The 22,383-nt window shown below is 37.9% G+C and overlaps 2 protein-coding genes and 2 pseudogenes across 3 annotated transcripts; 1 reads left to right on the top strand and 3 right to left on the bottom strand.

Annotated features, from left to right (window-relative positions):
• Positions 1–592: 592 nt before the first annotated feature.
• On the bottom strand, positions 593–4,783 carry LOC137720352 (serine/threonine-protein phosphatase PP1 isozyme 4-like). The gene is made up of 4 exons (XM_068459412.1): positions 4,436–4,783; positions 2,773–3,332; positions 2,473–2,694; positions 593–996 (listed from the first exon to the last, which is right to left on the bottom strand). The coding sequence occupies exons 1-3, from the start codon at positions 4,635–4,637 to the stop codon at positions 2,506–2,508; spliced, it is 951 nt and encodes a 316-aa protein (XP_068315513.1). The 5' UTR covers positions 4,638–4,783; the 3' UTR covers positions 593–996; positions 2,473–2,505.
• Positions 4,784–8,206: 3,423 nt separating this feature from the next.
• Positions 8,207–10,823, bottom strand: LOC137721499 (BTB/POZ domain-containing protein At1g01640-like; annotated as a pseudogene).
• Positions 10,824–11,100: 277 nt separating this feature from the next.
• LOC137721591 (U6 spliceosomal RNA) lies at positions 11,101–11,256 on the bottom strand (annotated as a pseudogene).
• Positions 11,257–18,329: 7,073 nt separating this feature from the next.
• On the top strand, positions 18,330–22,286 carry LOC137720616 (protein DA1-related 2-like). 2 transcript variants are annotated; one of them, XM_068459705.1, is made up of 11 exons: positions 18,330–18,750; positions 18,892–19,058; positions 19,497–19,584; positions 19,691–19,814; positions 19,967–20,087; positions 20,176–20,259; positions 20,347–20,466; positions 20,576–20,788; positions 20,869–20,931; positions 21,059–21,174; positions 21,273–22,286. In XM_068459705.1, the coding sequence occupies exons 1-11, from the start codon at positions 18,705–18,707 to the stop codon at positions 21,664–21,666; spliced, it is 1,536 nt and encodes a 511-aa protein (XP_068315806.1). In that variant the 5' UTR covers positions 18,330–18,704; the 3' UTR covers positions 21,667–22,286. The 2 variants fall into 2 exon arrangements, with proteins under 2 accessions (XP_068315806.1, XP_068315805.1); XM_068459704.1 differs by having other exon boundaries at positions 18,889–19,058.
• Positions 22,287–22,383: the final 97 nt, after the last annotated feature.

The following is a 22,383-nucleotide window of genomic DNA, read 5'->3' as shown; positions in this document are numbered from 1 at the left end:
TTTTAAATCTGGCAGAGAGGTAAAATAAGTGAGCCCTTTTACTAATTTAATATCTAATTTAATTAAATAAAATTTATCGTTTGATAGAAAAAAATTAAAAAAAAGTAATCAATACTTATTTTTTATATTCGATATACTACAGACTTCATTCATTCAAAATAAATAAACATATCTTAAACAAAACTGGCCACAGCCGTTTGATTCTGTAAGTTCTAAAGCGCTGCCCCGTACACCAAGTTCATAATAAAAATGGTTGAAATTAAAAATGGTTGAAATGATTTTTTTTTTAAGTATTCAATCATTTGTATTCAAACACTTCATGTACCGGATTGTATTTCCTGTATACTGAAAAATTTATCTTTCCATTAAAGGATTTGGGTGTTTGGCTCCTTAATGCAATGCAAATCACAATCTAACGCGTGCAAAAGTAATTCGTTACACCCCCAAAAAGAAACGTTTAGATGCACGTGTCAAACTGTGATCCATATATTTTCTTCACATTAACGGCCATATATAAATCAGCAAGATTGGAAAAAACAAAATTCATGATGCCTTGACCAAAATAATAAGATGCAACACAAACAGAGCCACCAGTAGCAATTGACCATTTCTTAACACCAAAAGTAAGCTTAAAGCGTCGTTAACAAACCGTTCAATCAATGAGTTATATTGCTAATACTCTAAGAAAACTGGAGACTTCTTTGGGGAGTGAAATGACGCCATTGCTGTTGGTCTCCATGGAAAGCACAGCATTGCGTCGACAGACCAAATTATATGTACACAAACGTTGCGGAATACGCATTACAGAGAAAGGGGAACGAGGAAATATAAAATGCTTCTGCCTCAGGCGACTCCAGAGTATTTCTCCCAACAACCAACTTCCATAGCTTCTCCCCAGCTTAAGTACTTGGATTCTACTAGAGATGAAGGAAAGTTCTGAGGTGGGCCAACCTTCATTTTCCGCCAAGTTGCCCCACAAAAGAAGGGAAAAACTGCCTGCAAGAGGACAAACAAGTAAATAAAGAGGGAAATGGCAGAAAGTTACAGACTGATGTGTTGCAATTAGCACATAGACTAGCATTGCAATCGGTCAACACACGATAAACAAGTCAAAGTTAACAAGAATCTGCATAATCACAAGGCTAGCGCCGGAACTACAGGATCTTTTCTACGAGCACTGTTCAGAATAGTAAAAAATCAAAGGGGTTGAAATTGGGCTCATTAAGATAGGGCCAAAATGACTTGCATCAATAAATTACAAACCAAGTACACTATGCAATACCTCAGTTTGCTCGACCCAAAATGTGCATCTTAACTGTAAAAAACAACCCACTCATACCATACTACTGCTTAGTAATGGACAATACTTGGGACCTGACTAACCAGGATCAATGATATCATAAAACATGTCTTCTTGTTTTTAAACCAATGATTGTCGAGTGAGTTCATTTATTGTGAAAGTGTGAAAAGTTCATTAAATTTTAAAACTCAATAGGAAATGTGTGGCAGTATTACTGGTCCATATGATTGAGAAAGGAAATTTGGTCCTGACTAGTAAGACCTAAGTATAGTAATGACTTCTACCAGATCATGAGGCAAGCATGTAGCTAGCAATACAACGAAGTCTGAAACAATTTGTTGTAGCAGGGGAACATCCGTCCATTGATCCATGCAAAACAATGTCTTCAAACTGATAACTAGCAACTGTAAGGTTATTCAAACCACATAGTTTGACACTAGACGACCAATGATGAAGACATGATCCAATGATATTGCCAAGCAAAAAGTGCCTTAAAGAAATCCAAATTATATTCATTGAAAGGCCAGTGTTTTGCTTCTGTTCTTAAAGAAAGACAACAATTCAAGTCACACTAGAAAATGTATCTCCTAAAGTTGAGAGGAGGGGGAGAGGGGAGAGAAAGAACCCTTACCGAAAAAATATTAGGTTCCAGTGAAATGGCATAAAAACTGCTGAGATATGTTAATTCCTAAAGATTAAATAAACCTACCTTTTCAAAGTAAAACCTCAAACGTGCATCTTCACGGTTTTCATGTTTAAAGAAATGTGGTCCCAAATGTTTGAAGACAAATAGGAAAAATAAACAACATAACTAATTGATGACCATATAAGAAATCAATGGAGCTTGAATTTATAGATTAATAAATAAATTAACAGAGTTTGTAAACTACACAAGCCTTCCAAGGATAAGAAGAATAACAAATAATTAATAACATTCACATATAGGTGCACATGAACCTTCACACATCTGGAAAATTAAAAAAAGTAAAGCAATAACATAGATGGCATATGGCATGGCACACTCACACCCAGCTAGTGTAATAAGTAATAATTCCCATATAGCTGCACATTCACTTACACAAATGCAACAGAACTAAACCAATAACATAGATAACATGACACGGACACACACACACACACAGAGCTAGTGAATGCAACAATAATCAGCTGACCTAGTTCAAGACTGGAGCAGTGGTATTGCAACATCACATTTTTGTTGACATCATGAACTTGGATTTTTTCTCAGCTGGCTTAAGAATCTGGAAAGAGCACATTAAGTTTTCATCTACACTCATCATTGCACCAGCATTGTCAAACTCACCACAGTAGTTGGGAGCTGAAAAAATTGTAACAAGTTGCCTGTCCGCAAAGAACTCATAACCATCTTCCACAACCTACAGAAAAAGAACTTGTTTCAGTTCCAAACGAAGTTAGCTTGAGTAGAACGAAAGGGAAGAAGAATAGTCACTAACCTGATGAGCACGACAAACAAGGTCCAAATCGTGTTTCATTAAGAATTCTGCCACCTTATCAGCGCCGAATGTATACGAGACACCTCTGTCATTCATTCCCCATCCCTTAACATCTCTACCAGGATCTGACCATAGCAAATCGCAAAGCAATCCAGTATCAGGAACAGCAGTTGGACGAGTCAAGTTTCTGATCTGATCCAAGTTTGTCAAATCAGGGGAAAGACCACCATGCATGCATAAAATTTTGTCATCTATAAGAGCTGCCACAGGAAGGCAGTTAAAGCTGTCTGTGAAGGATTTCCAAAGTCTCACGTTAAATCGTCGCTTGCACTCGTCATAGAATCCATAGATACGATTAATAGAAGCACATTCATGATTTCCTCTCAGCAGAAAGAAGTTCTCCGGATACTTAATTTTATAGGCAAGCAAGAGGCATATTGTTTCTAAACTCTGCTTGCCACGATCCACATAGTCACCTAGGAACAGATAATTTGCACTGGGAGGAAAACCACCATATTCAAATAGCCTTAAAAGGTCACTGTATTGTCCATGAATGTCACCTGTAGATAAAATGGAAAACTCAGGTCAGAAACGTAAAGCCTGGGACAAAAGGACAAGTATAACAGTGAACTTAAAAGAATAGTCGAAACAACCACAAACCTATGGGCTACAGTGAGCAAACTAGCGACTTTATCTGGAGATACAATCTGGAAATTTTTTTATATAATTAACTACCAAACCCTTGACTGATCTACTCACTCACTAATCACAGTCATAGTATGATGCATAATTTTTTAATCTTCAACCCTTATACTGTTGTCATACAAAACCTAAGTTCAGATTGCACCGAGTCACCTGTGTCAATGTTTTATCATGGTTACATGATAACCTTATTTCCCCAAATGAAGGTAAAAAAACACCAATAGTTTCAATGCACACAATATTGAACAATGCACACCAAGGATTTCAATTAAATTGGACAAACAGTTATGAAAAGAAACACACATGATAGCTCGGCAACTTAAAATTCCAAGCTCTTACTTCTACGAATGCAGTATTAGCAATTAAACACTAGAGTCGGATATCCAGATTTTTGCAGGAAATGGGAATAAACTAACACGAAATGGGTTATTGACCCCAACTTAAACAGCACATAACATCATCAAAAAGCCAAAATCTAGTCATAACTACATTAAATACAAGACAACTATCAACCCATTGTACAAGAAAAACGAGCACTTGTTTAGTAGAACATCAATAACCAGCAAATGAACACGCATATTCACCGTATGTATATAATTTACTAATGTAGCTTGCCACTGATAAAGCTAAGCTGAGCTACTTCTGCAACATATTTTATGTTTTCCCTTTCAAAGTAAAACTTTGATAATCGACAGAAAAATAAATATGGGTAAGCCATAAACTACAATATCAACCGCAAATAACTTCAAATCTAATCTGCCACAGTATTTCCCACAAGTAATTTCATATCAGACAAGTAATAAAAGAAAACCAATCAGAAAATCACACACAAAAAACCCATCAAAACATGCAAAATCACAAAAGAGGGAAAATTTTCAAATAGAATTTAGTGCCAGTAAAAATTTCAGGAAAATAAATTATATACTATATCGAAATGTATGTGGGTATCTAAAAACCCTACCGCAAATTTTGATTGGGGCTTCGAGCTCGAGCAAATTGGGCTGCTGAAGAAAGATTTCCCTGGAAGCGCCACAGAGCTGTTTGATCTCCGCCTCCGAGAGCTGAACCTGCTTACCCGGCCTGGCCAATCGGACCTCCGTGAGCCGCTTGATTATGTCGTCGACCACGGCAGGGTCCATCCCTCCCTGGCCCTGCGATGCCATTCGGTTGGGTTCTCAGATCGTCCCTCGAACGGCTCAGATTTCTCCTCGAAAGAAACCCTAGAAATCCCAACTGCGAAAAAGGTCGCTCCTTTTCTACCTTTGGACTGAGCTGTTTTGTTATGGAGGTTTCTTTTCGAATTTTGGCCTTTTGGGTTTGGTTGGTGGTTTTTTCTTTTTGGGAAATATAATTTTGTATTAAAAAAAAAAGCGAAAAAGTGAATTTTCTCGGAATTAAGAGTGGGAAAATGGGAAGAGAAAGAAGAGAGGTATTTCAGTGTGTCGGAAATACTGCTCGGTACTAGAAGTGTAATCATATAATGAGTTGAATTTTTCATTTTTAATTTTTCAACCAAATGTATATAACATTTTCTATTTACGTTGTGTTCTCGACGCACTGAAATATCTTTTAGAAAAAGAAAGATGGGGATCAAAATGGAAATAAAAAATTAGGGTTTTTGATTGGGGAGAAGAAAGCGTCAAAAGATTTGAGGATGCGGACGGCTGCAACCCTACGTGACGGAGGTGCCTATAATAATCTGAGAGATGAAATGGAATGCGTAGAGCTGGGGACGACGTCGTTGTCTTGTACCCCACACAGTTGTCAACAATTTGGTAGGAAAGAACATGGCCTCAAGTTGCAAAGCCCATACAAAAGTTTAATCAGTTTGGTGGAGGTAACGACTTAAGGCCCAAAAACATTGTCGAAATATTAATTTTGGTAAAAATATTTTCAGAATCAGTTCTTATTAAAAATAAAAGTGAATTATGAAAAAACACTTAAAATGCTTCCTGCAATAAGCATTAAGTACTTCATGCACTTTTGGAATCTAAAAGTATTTTTTTCTAAATGTCTTTCAGTTATTTTAAAAGTTTTCAAACAAGTCTTTAGTCATAAGTATTGAACTCGTCATACATTAATTAAACTAAAAGGATGACAAGTTTTCATTCCAAGCATTGTTAGATTCCTTCATTAAAAGCACCGATGCTACTTAGTACTACGGTCTTGTGGTATTTGTTTTCACTTGGTAATGAAAGGTATTAGGTTTGAATCTCGTTGATGGCGAATTCGATATCAAATTAGGTTGTTCATTGGGTGGTTTAACCGAACTCCCCCTCTTCCTAATGTAAAAATATCGATTTACTAAAAAAAAGAAAGAAAAAAAAACACGGATGCCTTTGTTACCTCCACTGAAGAATTTACAATGACAAATTCAAATCTTAAATACGATAGTTGTTTACCAATAAGTATGACAAATTCACATCTTAAAGACGATAGTTGTTTATCAGCAAGTATGAGCACACAAGATACAATACGTAATCCTTTGACAATTTATATATCCGTGACAGGCAGTTACTCATACTCTATCAGGCTGTTGTAGACACCGCCAAGCTAGTACATTTCTTTGTTACCCAAGAAGCCGGAATGCACAATACGATTTCGTTTATATTCATCATCGCACCACCATTGTTACATTCATATATTGACTGCAGAAATTGGGGGCACGGTAACAAGTTGCTTGTTGGAGAAGAATTCATAACCGTCCTCCACGACCTAAACAACATTAAATCATTTGTTTGACGAGTCTCCAAAACGAGTGAGCTAATATGATATAATGAATGGTTCAATTTTAATTGTACCGAGGTCTTCTGTGATATAATCCAAAATCCGATAGCCGGTGTAATAAATATTAATATTCCCATATACCTGCACATGCACTTACACAAATGCAAACAGAACTACAACAATAAGGTAGACAACATGACTAGTTTGCGCAACAAACAATAATCTGCTGACCTGGTTCAAGACTGGAGCACTGGTTGTCACATCCCGGTCCGGGGCCCTATCGCATTCCTGGCTTGACTCCACCGTAGCACGATATTGTCCGCTTTGGGCCCCGACCACACCCTCACGGTTTTGTTTTTGGGAACTCATGAGCAACTTCTCAATGGATCACCTATCCTGGGAGTGTTCTAGCCCAAACTCGCTTAACTTCAGAGTTCCTACGAAACCCGAAGCCAGTGAGCTCCCAAAAGGCCTCGTGCTAGGTAGAGATGAGAATATACATATAAGGATCACTCCCCTGAGCAATGTGGGATGTCATAATCCACCCCACTTAGGGCCCCGACGTCCCCGTTGGCACACACGCGGCCAGGGTTAGGCTCTGATACCAAATTGTCACATCCCGGCCCGGGCCCCCATTACATCCCGTGCTCGACTCCACCGTAGCACGATATTGTCCGCTTTGGGCCCCAACCACGCCCTCATGGTTTTGTTTATGGGAACTCATGAGCAACTTCCCAATGGCTCACCCATCCTGGGAGTGCTCCAACCCAAACTCGCTTAACTTCAGAGTTCCTATGAAACCCGAAGTCAGTGAGCTCCCAAAAGGCCTCGTGCTAGGTAGAGATGAGAATATACATATAAGGATCACTCCCCTGAGCAATGTGGGATGTCATAATCCACCCCACTTAGGGCCCCGACGTCCCCGTTGGCACACACGCGGCCAGGGTTAGGCTCTGATACCAAATTGTCACATCCCGGCCCGGGCCCCCATTACATCCCGTGCTCGACTCCACCATATCACGATATTGTCCGCTTTGGGCCCCAACCACGCCCTCATGGTTTTGTTTATGGGAACTCATGAGCAACTTCCCAATGGGTCACCCATCCTGGGAGTGCTCCAACCCAAACTCGCTTAACTTCAAAGTTCCTACGAAACCCGAAGCCAGTGAGCTCCCAAAAGGCCTCGTGCTAGGTAGAGATAAGAATATACATATAAGGATCAATCCTCTGAGCAATGTGGGATGTCATAATCCACCCCACTTAGGGCCCTGACGTCCCCGTTGGCACACACGCGGCCAGGGTTAGGCTCTGATACCAAATTGTCACATCCCGGCCCGGGCCCCCATTACATCCTGTGCTCGACTCCACCGTAGCACGATATTGTCCGCTTTGGGCCCCAACCACGCCCTCATGGTTTTGTTTATGGGAACTCATGAGCAACTTCCCAATGGGTCACCCATCCTGGGAGTGCTCCAACCCAAACTCGCTTAACTTCAGAGTTCCTATGAAACCTGAAGTCAGTGAGCTCCCAAAAAGCTTCGTGCTAGGTAGAGATGAAAATATACATATAAGAATCACTCCCCTAGGCGATGTGAGATGTCACACTGGTACTGCAATCATTACATTTTTGTTGACATCATTAACTTGGTTTTTTTCTCGGCTGGTTTAAGAATCTGGAAAGAGCGCATTAAGTTCTCATCAGTTCTGATCCAAGTTTTTCAAATCGGAGGTGTTATCATCCATAATTGCCACCTGCACTCATCATAAAGTAGTTGTCTGGACTTAGGCTTATTTTTTCCAAGGGTAATGTCTCTTGAAACTCGACCAATCTCACATTCTCCCTTAAAACTCAAATTTCGTTACTTAACACTCTGATCTCGATATTCCCTTTACTTTGGCGCTATCTGTTTACTCTGTTAAATTTGCTGACGTGGCTGCTTATGTGGCGTTCATGTGGCATTAATAGAAAAGGTTATTGGTCAATTCACCCTTTATTTACCTAATGGTAACAAACTTAAAAGGGAGAAAGGTAAAGCCAAAATTCTCCTCTTCCCCTCCCCCTTCCCCAGCGTCACCTCCATTTCAGCTTCTTCAAATAACGTCAGAGCAACTCCAATAGAGGCTTCAAATGAGGTGTCGCAGGGCTCCAAGATATCGAGCCAAAGGCTCTCGAAAACTTCTAAATTTGTTTCCCAGGCAAAATCAAATGAACCCAAAACTTCATCAAAATTCATAATTCGACCGTACATATTGAATATTAAGAAGAAGGCGGCAATGATTGTCCATCAAAATTCAACAGAAATTTCACCTTGTTGATTAAGAACAATCAGAAGATGAACTATAATATCGTGGTTGGTAAAATAACGAATGGAATGCAGAATCAGTATCCTCACTCCTAAACTTACTTGTCCTGACGAAAAGCTGCCTTTTTCTTCATAAACAATTCCGTAATCCTGCTTGAGTTAATATTCTTTTTCACATTAATCGCCGATTTTTTCTTCTCACCCTCGAATGATGCCCTTGAAACCTGCACGCTTAGTTTCGGATTCTTGAGTGCGAAGGCCTCAAATTGAACAGAAAAAACTACGTCACTCATGTTTATGGCAATGTAGTCCAGCACACTGTCCTTCAGTGCTTGGTACGAGCAAGCATCCGCAACCTCCAGAGCATCAAGAGCATTGGCTGAACTCAGGGAGTTGAGCATATGACGCACACAAAATCTGCCCAAGTATGGTATTCCGTACTTAGTCGCTGCGACTGACAAGGAGAAGACATGCTTGTTCATTTGATAAGCAGGTCCGCATTATAGAGGAAATCCACGAGAGACTTGAGCTCTTCGTGATTCAACTCAGGCAGTGTTATGTTGTCCACCTGGTTTGTTGGAGCTTTGGAGCATCCCTCCGTGTTTGGATTGTTCAAGATTTTCGATCTTGTTGCCTACAGTCAGAACTCAGAATAACAATGATTAATTGACCTAGTACAAGTTACGGATCATAGTCCAGACACCAAAGTTAAACACACTCGGTAAGTACTAGTAGAAGATACATGATCGGATACATATTCCGAGCCTCTACATTTAGACGATTTGCAATCAATACCGATCCAATGCAATTCATTGTCGATCTTGTGAAATACGCAAAAACCGCATAACTTGTAAATGCAGAGGATCGGGATTCGATTCTGAGAGTGAGATGGAGTGTATACCAATAAGAGTTTATGTGCAGGTAAAGGAGGCCCATTGTCACCCGGATGAAGTAGTATGTCAGTGGGAGTATGATCTCTGTATGCAGGGGCAAATCCATTTATGTATTCAATCTTTTCATTGAGTTCTTCCAAATCTAATGTTTCAAATTTCCTTTTTTGGAGTAAACCTTCTGATGTTTGTTTAGCATTACTTGCCTCCCTGAGATCCTGAGGAGCAAAGGAAATTAAAAGGATATCACAAAATGATAAAATGAGAAGCCAATCAACGAGGTCCAGACATCGATCATCATAAATGATTTTTTTAGGACTCGGAGAAGTGATTTCTACAGGTTTATCTTGTTCATATTCTTATTTATTTCTCGTTTTTGAATGAGTCAAAGGAGATTTAAGAAACAAAAACAAACATGGATGTACAAAGGGGAAACAAGTGTGTTGATATTATTTTCCTTTCTTAATCTTGTGAACACAACATGGAAATTGATGCGTGGGATTTGATGCTATTGTGTGCGTGAAATTGAACTTTTTTTTTACAAATATTAAAAAAGAACAATGCTTTGGCTTCGCAAAATTGTGATGGAATTCTCAAAATACTTGGTGGCCAATTTGTAAAATTTCGCATTTATGATCGGAAACGTTCATGTTATAATTCATTCTGTAAAGATCATCAATCAATTAAAACTATTGTCGTTTAATCAACCAACAATAATAGATAGACTGTTTGTAATGATTTTACCGATTCCAACCATCATATTTATACCAATCCGTCCAGATGATCTCACATTTTATTGAATTTTTTTATAGTAAAAGTCTTGATGTAATCTCTATAATATTTAATGTTTCGATTATAAGTACAAAGGTCCGTTAATAGAAGTGTTTATGAGGGGGAATTCATTTCCCAAATTTTGAGGAACCAAGTATTATTGTATAAAAAAGGAACCATAAAGCCATCCTGAGTTTTTAATAGAAGTGAAACGGATGTAAAGAGATAAATCAGTTAACATTGGCAAGCATTTATATTTTGTGGTTTACTGGACTAGCGTACCTTTTCAGCAGAGGTCAATATTGGCAAGCAAGGAACTTTACCGTCGCCAAGGCTCGTCTCCGGAAGCGAAGATCCATCCCACGGTTTCTTATCCGCACTATCGGCATCTCGGGGCTCACTCAAACTGCTACTTTTTGTCTCAGGCACGGTGGCTCCGCCCAAATTGAGGCGTTTCACGGTGTACCCCTTGACGCTTGATCGAAAACCACCAGTCATAGTGTCAGGCACTGATACCAACAACATAATCAACGTTTGAATTAATCGCTAATGAGTAGTTAATTAAAAGCAGTTTAATCAGATACTTGTAACAAATATGCATAAACTTACCAGGTTTCCAACTTGGGATCACTCCAGCTCTTCAAGTAATTAAACGCAGAGGATGAGAGGTGAAGAGAGAGCTATTGGACAGAGGTAGAGTCAAGAGTGGGTGCGGCAACGACCAACGACTCGCCTACTGATCAATGAGTCAATGTATAATCAATTTTAAAATGTTTTTGTTACAATTAGATGAAACATACGAGAAATTTTTAGTTGTAACGGGAACACAAATCATACACCATGTGTTTTAATATGAGCGGTGGAAAATTTTATTTTTTAAGTTATTAACTTTTTAGCATACATATCTCATTTCTCAATTTAGATGATGTTTTTGTAAAAGTCTCACTTCTTAATTTCTGCGTGTTAACCTTGCGCAGGCCATGCTAATGTTAATTGATGATGCTGGTGTATGGTCTCGTTTCTCAATTTAAATTATATCATGTTAATCTTTTCTGTATCGTTCCAATTATATAGGATGTCTCCAAGAGGACAAGCTGTAATATAAAGAGTTTAAAGCCACTGCCGATGTGGGACTCGCGCTTTCTTAAGTAATCGGTTTTAGGGGCGGGGAGTTCCACGGACTTGCGGGATCTAAGAAATTTGGTTTTTTCTTCGAGACAATGGAAGGGAAAGTGATCTGTTACCGCTGAAGCAACTAAGATCCCACAAATTCATGCAGCACTCCTCAGCCTTGAGACCTTTCTTATGTGTAAAACTATGAAATGGTACTTTTAAGAGACAGATTATCAACGGTTATTTTTCGCCTAAAGAAGTCTTGGAACTCCTATACCATAACCCTTTGAGGTCAAAATCTTGAATCTGTTGCTATTCATGAACGTCCAAATTAAATGAGTAGCTTGCTGTACAGGGGAGAAAGGAAAGTCGATAAACCAAGAGTTCGGTTACCTTATCATGTCATCTAACATACAGTTGTAGCCAAAGGAGTATGAGATTTTCATGTCATCTAACATACATTTGTAGCCAAGTGGTATATTTCTTTAATTACCTCTTCAAACTAGATAAGTGAGAACAAATTAGGTCACAAATGACAATAATATATAAGGTTTCCGAGACAAACAAATTTCTTCAATTTCCAGCCGTTGGATCAGTGAATTGAAGAAGATCAATGAATAAAAATAACAAGAGTGTGCATGAGGTAAAAATAGGAAGGTAAATAGCATTACCCTATGAATGTATAAGCTTCAGCCCTGTAGGGATTTTTATGAAGAATGAAATGAAAAGCTGCCTCTTCCCTTTTAAACTCCCAGCACAGTTTCAATTTATTTTACATTTTCACTCCTTTGAACTGATCGGAACATTGAAGTAGCCAAACATCTTCAAGCCATTGACAAATATGTTGCAGCATGGCAATTTCTCATGGACCACTGACTCCATAGTTGTTTTCTGAAAGCTTAAAAGACGCTTTGGCTTCCACACCAGTTCTTGCACTTCCCGATTTCATAAGCAATTTGTGATTTTTCTATTTTCCATTCTCTAATTTAACGCAATGTTTTGTGCTCTGGGCTTTCCTTCCAGATTCAATTATAAGCCAAATGCAATGACTAAAAGGTAGAGAAGTTTTCGTTCCAACATATGTAGGTTTCTTAATTAATCATTCATTCAGCAAATCCCCATCCTTAAATACAGGTCTAGTCCCTATATCAAACCAGCCCCTTGTCACTTATAGGAAAATGATAAATATACATCATTTTTAGCTTTTCATGCACTTTGGTGGCCAGAAATAGAGAGGAGAGTGAGATGAAAACCTAAATTGTATCTAGTACATTAAGGTACTAATTAATTGTGGGTTTTGGGATGAACCAGCCGTCTACAATAGCTGCCACAGGAATGCAGTTAAAACAGTCGTTGAAGAGTTCCCAAAGCCTGTCATCACGTTCGGTTCTCAAACTTCTTGCATATCTCTTATTTGTAGCACATTCATTATCTTCCCTAAGAAGAAAAACGTTGTTCGGATACTTAACCTTATAAGCAAGCAAACTTAACCTTATAAGCAAGCAAGAGACATATACTCCCATTCGCAAATCCATTAAGTCACCCAAGAACACGTAACCTAAACATTTGGCACTGCCAGGAAACCCTCGATTAGCTTCCGTGATGGTACACTCCCAGGCTTTAAACTGCGTTGATATTTCTGTAGTAATTTCTTCGCCTGGAAAATTTCTTAGTAAATTTTACTAATTAATTAAGGCAAAATATAAACTGTAAAACAACATGCAGGATGTAGCTAGGTAGGGTTTAGGGTTTTTAGCAAGCTGACGTACCGATAATTCTGATAGGTGATTTAAGATCAAGTATATATTGGGCTGGCCAAGGATAATTTCTGTGGAACAATGACAGAGCTGCATCATCTCAGACTCAGAGACCAGACTTAAGTACGGCCATGCAGCTGTATAAAATCGTCTGATTATATATATCGTCCAGTAGGGCAGGATCCATTCCTCCGATCCATTTATGAGGAGTTTCTACGCATTCTAACTGCAGGCACAGACAATATATACATAAAATTCTAACTCCAACCATAAATGCGTACGTGCATAGGTACAGAATATAAGATGTTGGAGGAAATATTTACTTCAAAATTAGAGGCCGCAGAGCTCAGCCATGGTAGGTCATGAGGAACTTCAGCTGGCTTCTTATCTAAGCAACCACCAACAGCAGCTAATTGGGTCTCACTCCTCAAATGTCTAGTTATGGTCTCATTCTCTTTGTTCTCATCTATCGGCTCCAACGTCAAAGTGACGCGTTTCACATTAATGCATCCTTTCACGCTTGTGCGAATCCCACCACTCATGGCGCTATATGCCAGGCAACTGAAAACAACCGCAAGTAGGAATTGGTCTATTTAGAATACGGACATCCTGATAAACTTTCTAGGTCCAACATGGTCCACCATTGATGTAACCGATATTGTTTTAACTTAATGATCTATTATTAGGTGTTGAGTTTTATCACAAAAGATATTAGTAATATTAGGAGTGGAAACTCCTATAAATTAATTATATATTATCTTGTCATGTGATTGTAGTAGAATGTAGTAGTATCACGAAGTTCTACGAATAAAGCTCTAGATTGATCGTCTATTTATTCAAAAGCCATAAATACATGCATCCATTCAAATCAATCACATACTAGTATGCTCCCATTCAATTATTTGACAGCATAAACAACATTATTACGAAGTTACTCGCTTCTGAGATCACTATTGAACTTAAGGCACAAACCAAGAAACACCAAAATGGGGAACTTTAAATCAAACATGATAGGAAAAGATTTTCATTTTTTCCAAAAAATGAGGATTAGTTGTTGGACCTACTCCACATCGAGCTTAACGATCCGAACCGTTTATTTTGTAAGTCTCGATTCATAGATCATTCTTGCAAAAATTCAATACAATCCGAAACTATTTGCCCATTTAATTATCATGATAAAATTTCATTATTTCTTACAAAACAAAGTTTTCGTCAATTTCTTTTAACTCAATTAGATGTCTCAAATATTTATGATTTGGCTAATATTTTGCAAGGATGATCTATGAGGTGCAACTTGAAACATAGACAGCTTGGTCATTGAAATTCAATGTGGTGTGGGCCCCACAACTAATCCCTATTTTTTAATGAAAATAAAGATCTCTTCCCATGTAGGATAAATATACATACATACATACATGCATGCATACATATATATATTATGAGATCACAACAAATTAAGAAAAACATATATATATATATATGTGTGTGTGTGTGTGTGTGTGTGTGTGTGTTATGAGATCACAACAAATTAAGGAAACCCAACTTAAGAAATTAAAGATATATATGCAAGAACAAAATTCTAACTGTACGATCTTATATAATATAACAAAGAACCAGTAACAAAGCTCAAGAATCATTATCTACCTCAAAACCATGAATTAGAGAAAGTTAATTCAATGAAATACGAAATGATGTAAAATCAAAAGAATAATTAGGACAAAACTAACAAAGCCCAGACACTAAAAATGTAAAAATATGCATGATTTATAAAAGAAAGAGATTATATGAACAAGTAAAGGCTATTGAACTGAATTAAAAAAGAAAACTGACAAGCTTTGATCTTTTGTTGGTCAACTCACAAGCTTTGATCAAGAGTAAGAAATGCAGCAAACAATGAGAGAGCAAGAAGAAAGAGAAAGCCATTGGATTTGGATCGAGAGAACGAGAGACCGTAGACTTGCCGCGTCAAGAAGTCTCGCCCGTTGACCAATTGACAAATTTTTATCACGTTTTGTAATTGCATGGTTGTATATTAAGGACGTAGGGTAAAAAATTATGTACGATGAAATAGATTCAGGCTATAATAATACATATCACTTAGTGACACAAATTGTATCAAAACTATTACAACTTATATTCCAACATATGTGAAATCTAACGTTGATTTTCTTTATGACTTAGTGGTGCATACTATAAAATTAATAAAAATTGGTTATAATAAATAATTAGTAATATCAAATCACAGTATGCTGGTGACACTTCAAAATTTGTCACTAAAACATGTCCTCATATATGAACTTCTATGCATTTGGAATTTGGAGGGCTGAACCCGGCAACCAAAACATCTATTGAGGGATCACCCTAGGCAAGTGGCTCTTTATTAAAGTGGTGAAAAAGTATTGAGTCTTTGCATGACAATGTGGGTTCAAACTATGTCAATGACTAATCTAACATCTAATCTAACAAAACCTATTCTTTAACAAAAAAAAAGAAAAGAAAAAAAGAGATCACCCTACTTCAAGCAATAACTGAACCACACACTCCTTGCAACCCCCAACTCTAAAAAAGCCCTTATGTATATTCAGCCTAAACCACGAGCAAAATGGAGTCATTTGTTCCATAATGTGGTCTGACTTCTGATCGCTTCCTCTTTTCACGTCAGCAACAAATTCTAAGTTAACTTTACTTTAAAGAAAGGCATCTGCAACTGCACGGTTTTCAATTTCCATATGCATGCAGGCATGGCATCTACAACTGCAACCCTAAACCCGAAAATAAATATATTGCATGCTCTTTACCAGAATCTTAATTAGCATCTAACATCAACTGCTTCTTACTCACAATTTCTCCTTTAACACACAAAAGAAATGATTAAATATTTGTAGATCTCAAGCTGAGAATAAAATTCAAATGCGTACAACTGCCATAGCAATTCAGATTTCTCAAAGTAAAAAAGCTCCTAGCTATAGGCTGCCAAAAGTTCTGTGAATATGGTTCAAGTCACAACCTATTGGCTAGAGATTATATTCCTAGGAAGATTTATTTCTAGTGTGATTGTCAAACCGTTATGTGATTTAACCAAATTATGTACACAATAAAACATTTTTCTTTAGTATATTATACCCTAAAATATCAATAGATCGTCAATTCGTATATATATTGCAATACATATTTAGTAATATCACGTGACATTGTAAGATTAATTGTATCAGTAACATGATATATAAACACTTTTTCTTTACGAGGAAAAGGGAGGTCCAGCTCCAAACCTAACCTTCAGGCTTTAGCCAAGATCAATAAAGAAGTGAAAAAATAAGAATATGGACGGCTAGCAAAAGGCCTCTTTTATCCTGAAAGGAGCCATCATATAGTATTCAATTGTGTAGCATGGGAATATTATAGGACAGTTGCCATGCAAAAACCGACTTTGCCTCAGTTGCTTGTTGCAGACAATTACATAAAAGTATCAGCCACTCTGTCTCTGTGCCTTACCAAAACCGCTACGAATACAGATTTTCTACATACAAGAATCTCTTGCATTTTAGAAATTGCAGAAGACATGAAAATCCCATTATATAGTCTGCAAAAATCACGGCGTTTTGGTTACCATAGGCCAAAAAGAAGGTCAATAAACTACCAAAGGTACCAGCATTTTAAGCTGTAAAGACTACACATGCTCAAAGTTATAAATTATCCATGACAGGCATGAAACAGGAGAAATGACTCACATATAGAACAAGTTTACTTTTACTTTGGTGTCTCGGTCTAGTAATATTACATCATATGTACTGAAACACCACATGACGAATGACAATAAATCTGTTACATATAAGTTGCTCTCCAAAATTCTCTCCCAAATCCCAAGCTAGCTAGTTAGATGGTTCATCCACCTCAGTTTTGGTGGCTACGTCCGTGCGGCACCAAAGATACATGAAATCATAATACTTTGCTTTTGCCAGTGTCAATTACAATTATATATATATAAGTCAATGAAAGTTACAACATTTTGATAGGATTATATAAAGTTCCCTGCAAATGGCTCACTTATGATGTTGATGAGAATGGAATCTTGTGTTGTCTACGTAAGAAGGGGGATTTTTTTTTTTTTTTGAGGGAATATTGTTGCCATGTGAAAATCCAGGAAAAGAAAAGAGAATTAATATAAAAAAATAAGTATCTAATTCCATAGGAAGCAAAGAGAATTTAATATATAGACAAACCAAATGGAAAAAAAAGTGGGAAAAGAGAGCAAAGAGAATAAAATCTGCTATTTTAAATGGACCACCATTAGGAAGACTTTTTAATCTTAATAGACTTTAAAGGTGGTGTTTAGCTGTTTTTAAACAGGCTGATTATTGGTTATAATCATAAAAGGCGAGAAATCTTTAAGTGTAACGATCATATTATTGTGTAATGATATAATTCATGAGTTATAATATGAACAAGAAACAATATTAATATGTCATGTACTTAAACTATAATGTTAATAAATAAATGAACTTTTAAAGAAATCAGATTGAATCACGTTGTGGTGAGACAACTATAATAATAGACTTCTCGGCCATAATCGCCATGCAAGGGGTGAAATCTCATGACCGACTAGCCATATACAAATAAGGGAAAATCGAGTTAGACCATGTTGAGGATGAGAGAATGCAACATATAAAAGGAAAGTATTATTGACACTCTAAAAATCTTATTCTATATTTGTATTTTTCTTTCTTAATATAGAAAGTATTTTTCTTTCCTAATATAGAAAGTTTGGAATGTAAAATAAGATTTTTAAAATGCTAATAACAATTCTCTATATAAAATTCTCTTTTTGTATGTGTAGCCGCACAATGACGTGGCCAGATGAACCTACTGTTCCTAATATTTGCCCATATGGTGGGGGATGGAGGTCCATGGTAATCTAGTAAATAAAGAGAATATTCTGACCACTTTCTAAATAGTAAAAACCCGGGAGAACATAAAGTCCTAAAATTCAAAATAAGAAAGCAAGGAGAAAAGAGAAAAGAGAAAAGTACATTCTTCAATCCAACTCCAATCCACGACGATGCTTACGCACACCACACTTTTTTCATCTTTTCGTTCGATTCATCCGGCTGTCCTCCACCCTTACTTTTGTATTCTCCGCTTCACCAGATTCCATATTTTTCTCTACCGCATACATATACATATAAAAATTTTCGACAATGCGTTTAAATGCACTTTTCTAAAAGAAGAACCTGTCGATATTGATGAGACTTTGACATTGCAGTTGTTAATAAGTCGTCGATAAACTTAACTACTGTTAACCCTTAGTGTAGGAGGACTAATACGTACATTTGTATGTGCACGTACAAATATCTGAGTTTGAGTTTTTCTTTTAGTTGGAGTTTTGAGCGAAATGAATTGAACTCCATTGCTGTGGAAGCCAAGAATCTGCGGCTCTCTGCGTCTCTCTGTCTACATTCTAAAACCGCTTTCTTTTTCTCTCAGAGATTCTCTTGCTTGCTTTCTCTCTCGGCCCTTTAATTTTGACGATGCCTGGTGCCTTGTTCTCCTCCCTCTTTTCTTTCGAGCCGTCCGTCGCGTAATCTCTCTCTCTCTCTCTGTGACCGTCCCTTTCAAGGTTCTTTGTGATTCCGGCGAAGCCCTCGTTCTATATATAAGGAGCTTAATCTTCAATGGTTGCTTCAGGTGTCAACCAGCTTTCTCACCCTCGTATTTCTGGTATAACACATATATCTATATATTCAACTTTTTTTATTCAGCTTTAATTTATTTCCAAACTCTGTGCCTTATGTTGTTTGGACAGAGGACTTTTTTTTTTTTTAAGTTGGGAGATGACGTTGAAATGTTTGTGGTAAGCAGGGGAGTTTGTTTCTTCATACGTAGAGAGGAAGTCACGCTTTATGAAATGGCTCAGTAAACTTTTCAGGAGTAGGCCTAGTCGTGGAGAAGCCGCTGCTGGTAGTAACCGGAATCCGCAGCTTATTGGTGACGAAAACATGCTTTCGCGGGCGCCACCTCGATCATTGGTTTGAAAACCAACCCCTCTTATTTTTTTATGATCACGTCTTCTTAACTTCAGATTGTTAATACATGTTAGTATTGTTCTTTTTGTTTTGATTACAAAATTATACCATATTTTGGTTTGATTTCGGCTGCAAAATATTATGGGATTTTTATAATTCCCAGTTGATTTTGAGTGCTTGTATCTTTACTCGGATTTTTACTTTCATCCATGTAGATCATTTTTGTAACATTTTGTTATGTTCTACCCGTCAACTGAGTTGATTTTTCCATTAAATTTTTATGGAAGTAACTTTGCCTTATTTGATGAATTGGACCAAATGGTGCTAACGGAATGAAACTATAAGAACGAAAGTGCAACAAAGAAAGCTACAACGAAGAAGGTGAGAATCCGAGTAAACTACTGGAATTTCTAAATTAGTTTCTTTTTCTTGTGTGATCAGGATGACCGCTCTAGAGCGCAGAAGGAGAAGGAGGAGTTAGACCATGCAATTGCACTGTCTCTGGCCGAAGATTTGAAAAAACCAAGCAGTAAGTTTCCATTCTTCAAGATCCGACCTCCGAATACTACACTATGTGAGCGCCGTGTGTTTTCACAATGTCGTTATTCAGGCATATTTTCTTTTGCAATATTCAGGATATAGACGGCAGACAGAAAATGATGAAGAGCTTGCTAGGTCACCTCAGGAAGGTCCAATTCCACCTTTCTATCGTCCATATGCCTCAGCCCCTCCACCGTATTATCCCTATGGACAACAAAGGTAACATTTTTTTGGGTGTACTTTTTAGTTTCACGTAGCTTAGGATCTTCGGTTTGATCAATTTTTTTTATTTACATACCAAATTGCTCAGTGTTAATGAAGCTTTGAAAGTTGCTGCTACTAATCCTGTGCACTTTGTGTCTGATTAGCAGAATATGTGGCGGTTGTAAACACGAGATACAGTTTGGCAACTACCTGGGGTGCATGGGGATCTTTTTTCATCCCCAGTGCTTCTGTTGCCGTTCTTGTGGCCACCCGATTGTTGAGAATGAGGTAGTTTCTCTTCCTTGGACTCGTTCGGCCATGTTTTTTTTTCCTTGGCCATGGTCTGGTTCTTACCGGCGTTTTCTCTTGATCCTAGTTTTCTTTGTCGGGGAGGGATCCGTATCACAAGTCCTGCTTTAAAGAGCTGTCTCATCCCAAGTGTGAAGTTTGCCATCAATTTGTAAGAAAAGGCTATTTCTCTTAATATGTAGAAACGTTATGGTAACCTACTTCGACATTAATAATTCTTCGCTTTGAAAATTTTCAGATTCCTACGAATCGAGCTGGTTTGATCGAGTATAGATGCCATCCTTTTTGGTCACAGAAGTACTGTCCAGCACATGAACATGATAACACAGCTCGTTGCTGCAGTTGCGAACGCTTAGAGGTACTAATCTACACTAGCACCTCCTCGAAGTATTTCTTGAAATTGAAACTTTACGAACGCTAAATCAAATTGTTCTGCCTTCTTCGTCTTCTTTTTCTTCGTTTGGAAGTCTTGGGATGCAAGGTACGTTTCACTGGGGGACGGGCGGAGTCTATGCTACGAGTGCATGGAATCTGCTATCATGGACACCGGTGACTGTCAGCCATTGTATCATGCCATACGAGACTATTACGAAGGGATGTACATGAAATTGGAGCAGGAAATACCCATGCTTCTGGTCGAAAGACAAGCACTTAACGAAGCTATTGTAGGCGAAAGGAGTGTAATGTCGAAATCCCTGCTCTGTGCTTTGAGTTTTTTCGGTTTGAGGAATTCCTCTAATTCATCACTGGTTCTTTGCAGGGCCTCCATCACATGCCCGAGACGAGGGGTTTATGCCTTTCGGAAGAGCAGACTGTCACCAGTGTACGAATCTAGACAATTCTACTAGTTCTCTTTTCGTTCTTTCTTAAAATTGAAATGATTCAAGAAGCTGACCTCAACGAAATTTTCTCATTTGTTTCTCTTGATTCCTTCACGTGTTACTAATCAGATCCTCAGAAGGCCGAGAATCGGAGGGTATCAATTTATCGGAATGAGAACCCAACCTCAGAAATTGAAACGAAGTTGCGAAGTTACTGCCATTCTTGTTCTCTATGGTCTCCCAAGGTAATGCTAGTTGGCTCTTTCAACTAAAACGAAATGGTTATCAAACTGGCAGCACACAAGGTTCATCTGACTGTTTTCAATATTCATGTTGGATGCAGGTTACTAACTGGTGCCATTCTTGCCCATGAGTTGATGCACGGCTGGTTACGCCTCAATGGCTACCGGAATCTTAATCCTGAGGTAGAGGAAGGCATCTGCCAGGTGCTTTCATACATGTGGCTTGAGTCAGAAGTAATGCCGAGATTCCAAAGCATGCCATCTTCATCTACATTTTCACCTGCAGCTTCCTCTTCCTCTTTCACATTTTCCTCGAAAAAAGGTAGAAAATCGGAAGTTGAACACAAACTAGGGGAGTTTTTCAAGCACCAAATCTCCCACGATTCTTCACCTGCATACGGAGGAGGGTTTCGAGCAGCCAATGCAGCTGTGAATAAATATGGTTTGCGTCGCACATTGGATCACATTCACCACACCGGAAACTTCCCTGTGTAACGAGGAAAAAATAATGTTGCTATTTCTCTGTTCTCTCTGCTCTATACGGCCATTGAAGTCTGAAGATATTATTTTGCTCAACCCTAACAACGGATTGAGCTCATCACAGAAGCTCTAGGTCGCTGGGAGAAGATACAAGCTCAAATTGTCACTCTTCCAATCAATAATATTAATAATAAACAATTATATCCATGTATTTTTATTTTATTTGAGATTGGGCTGGTTTGATATTGTTGTACTTTGAAAAAAAAAACTGCTTCTGCTGTGCTGTGAGAAGAAGCTCATTTTGCTACTTTACGTTTTCAGCTTTTTTTTCACCCAAAACTGTGAAAATAGGCTGTTTTTAAGTGTTCACCAAACAACTTTTTGAGCTTAGCTTTTTTTTGTACCCACTTCTTATAAAAGCATCTCAGTACCAAACCAGTATTAAGTGATTCTTATGTTCTTATAAATTTTAATGGAGTTTGTGTTATGGATTCTTCTGTTCTTACAAATTTTAATGGAGTTTGTGTTATGGAATTTTCTAAGAGAAGTTTTGTGAAAGATTTCTTCGCATGAGAGCCAGTAATGTGTAGAACAATTCTTGTGAAAGAGAAGCGTGCTTTTGGAAAACGGCAAGTTTTTCAGTCTGACAGTAGATATCTCGTGCACCAACGGTGTAGAACCGTAAAATTAAAACATGTTTTAGAGAACAAGTAGATTGATAACATCATGCGC

Source organism: Pyrus communis, chromosome 16, assembly GCF_963583255.1.
Source record: "Pyrus communis chromosome 16, drPyrComm1.1, whole genome shotgun sequence".
Lineage (NCBI taxonomy): Eukaryota > Viridiplantae > Streptophyta > Magnoliopsida > Rosales > Rosaceae > Pyrus > Pyrus communis.
The sequence above is the reverse complement of the archived record's forward strand: the minus strand, read 5'-3'. Positions and strand labels throughout refer to the sequence as shown.

What these genes read in the sequence shown, in the direction of transcription:
- LOC137720616 (XM_068459704.1), top strand. Translation starts at nt 18,705, where the DNA reads ATGGTTGCTTCAGGTGTCAACCAGCTTTCTCACCCTCGTATTTCTG. An exon ending in CTATTGTAGGCGAAAGGAGT is followed by an intron (nt 20,789 to 20,868) that starts GTAATGTCGAAA and finishes GGTTCTTTGCAG; the next exon opens with GGCCTCCATCACATGCCCGA. An exon ending in AAGAGCAGACTGTCACCAGT is followed by an intron (nt 20,932 to 21,058) that starts GTACGAATCTAG and finishes GTTACTAATCAG; the next exon opens with ATCCTCAGAAGGCCGAGAAT.
- LOC137720352 (XM_068459412.1), bottom strand. Translation starts at nt 4,637, where the DNA reads ATGGCATCGCAGGGCCAGGGAGGGATGGACCCTGCCGTGGTCGACGAC. An exon ending in AGCCCCAATCAAAATTTGCG is followed by an intron (nt 3,333 to 4,435) that starts GTAGGGTTTTTA and finishes TTTTATCTACAG; the next exon opens with GTGACATTCATGGACAATAC. An exon ending in TTGTTTGTCGTGCTCATCAG is followed by an intron (nt 2,695 to 2,772) that starts GTTAGTGACTAT and finishes CTTTTTCTGTAG; the next exon opens with GTTGTGGAAGATGGTTATGA.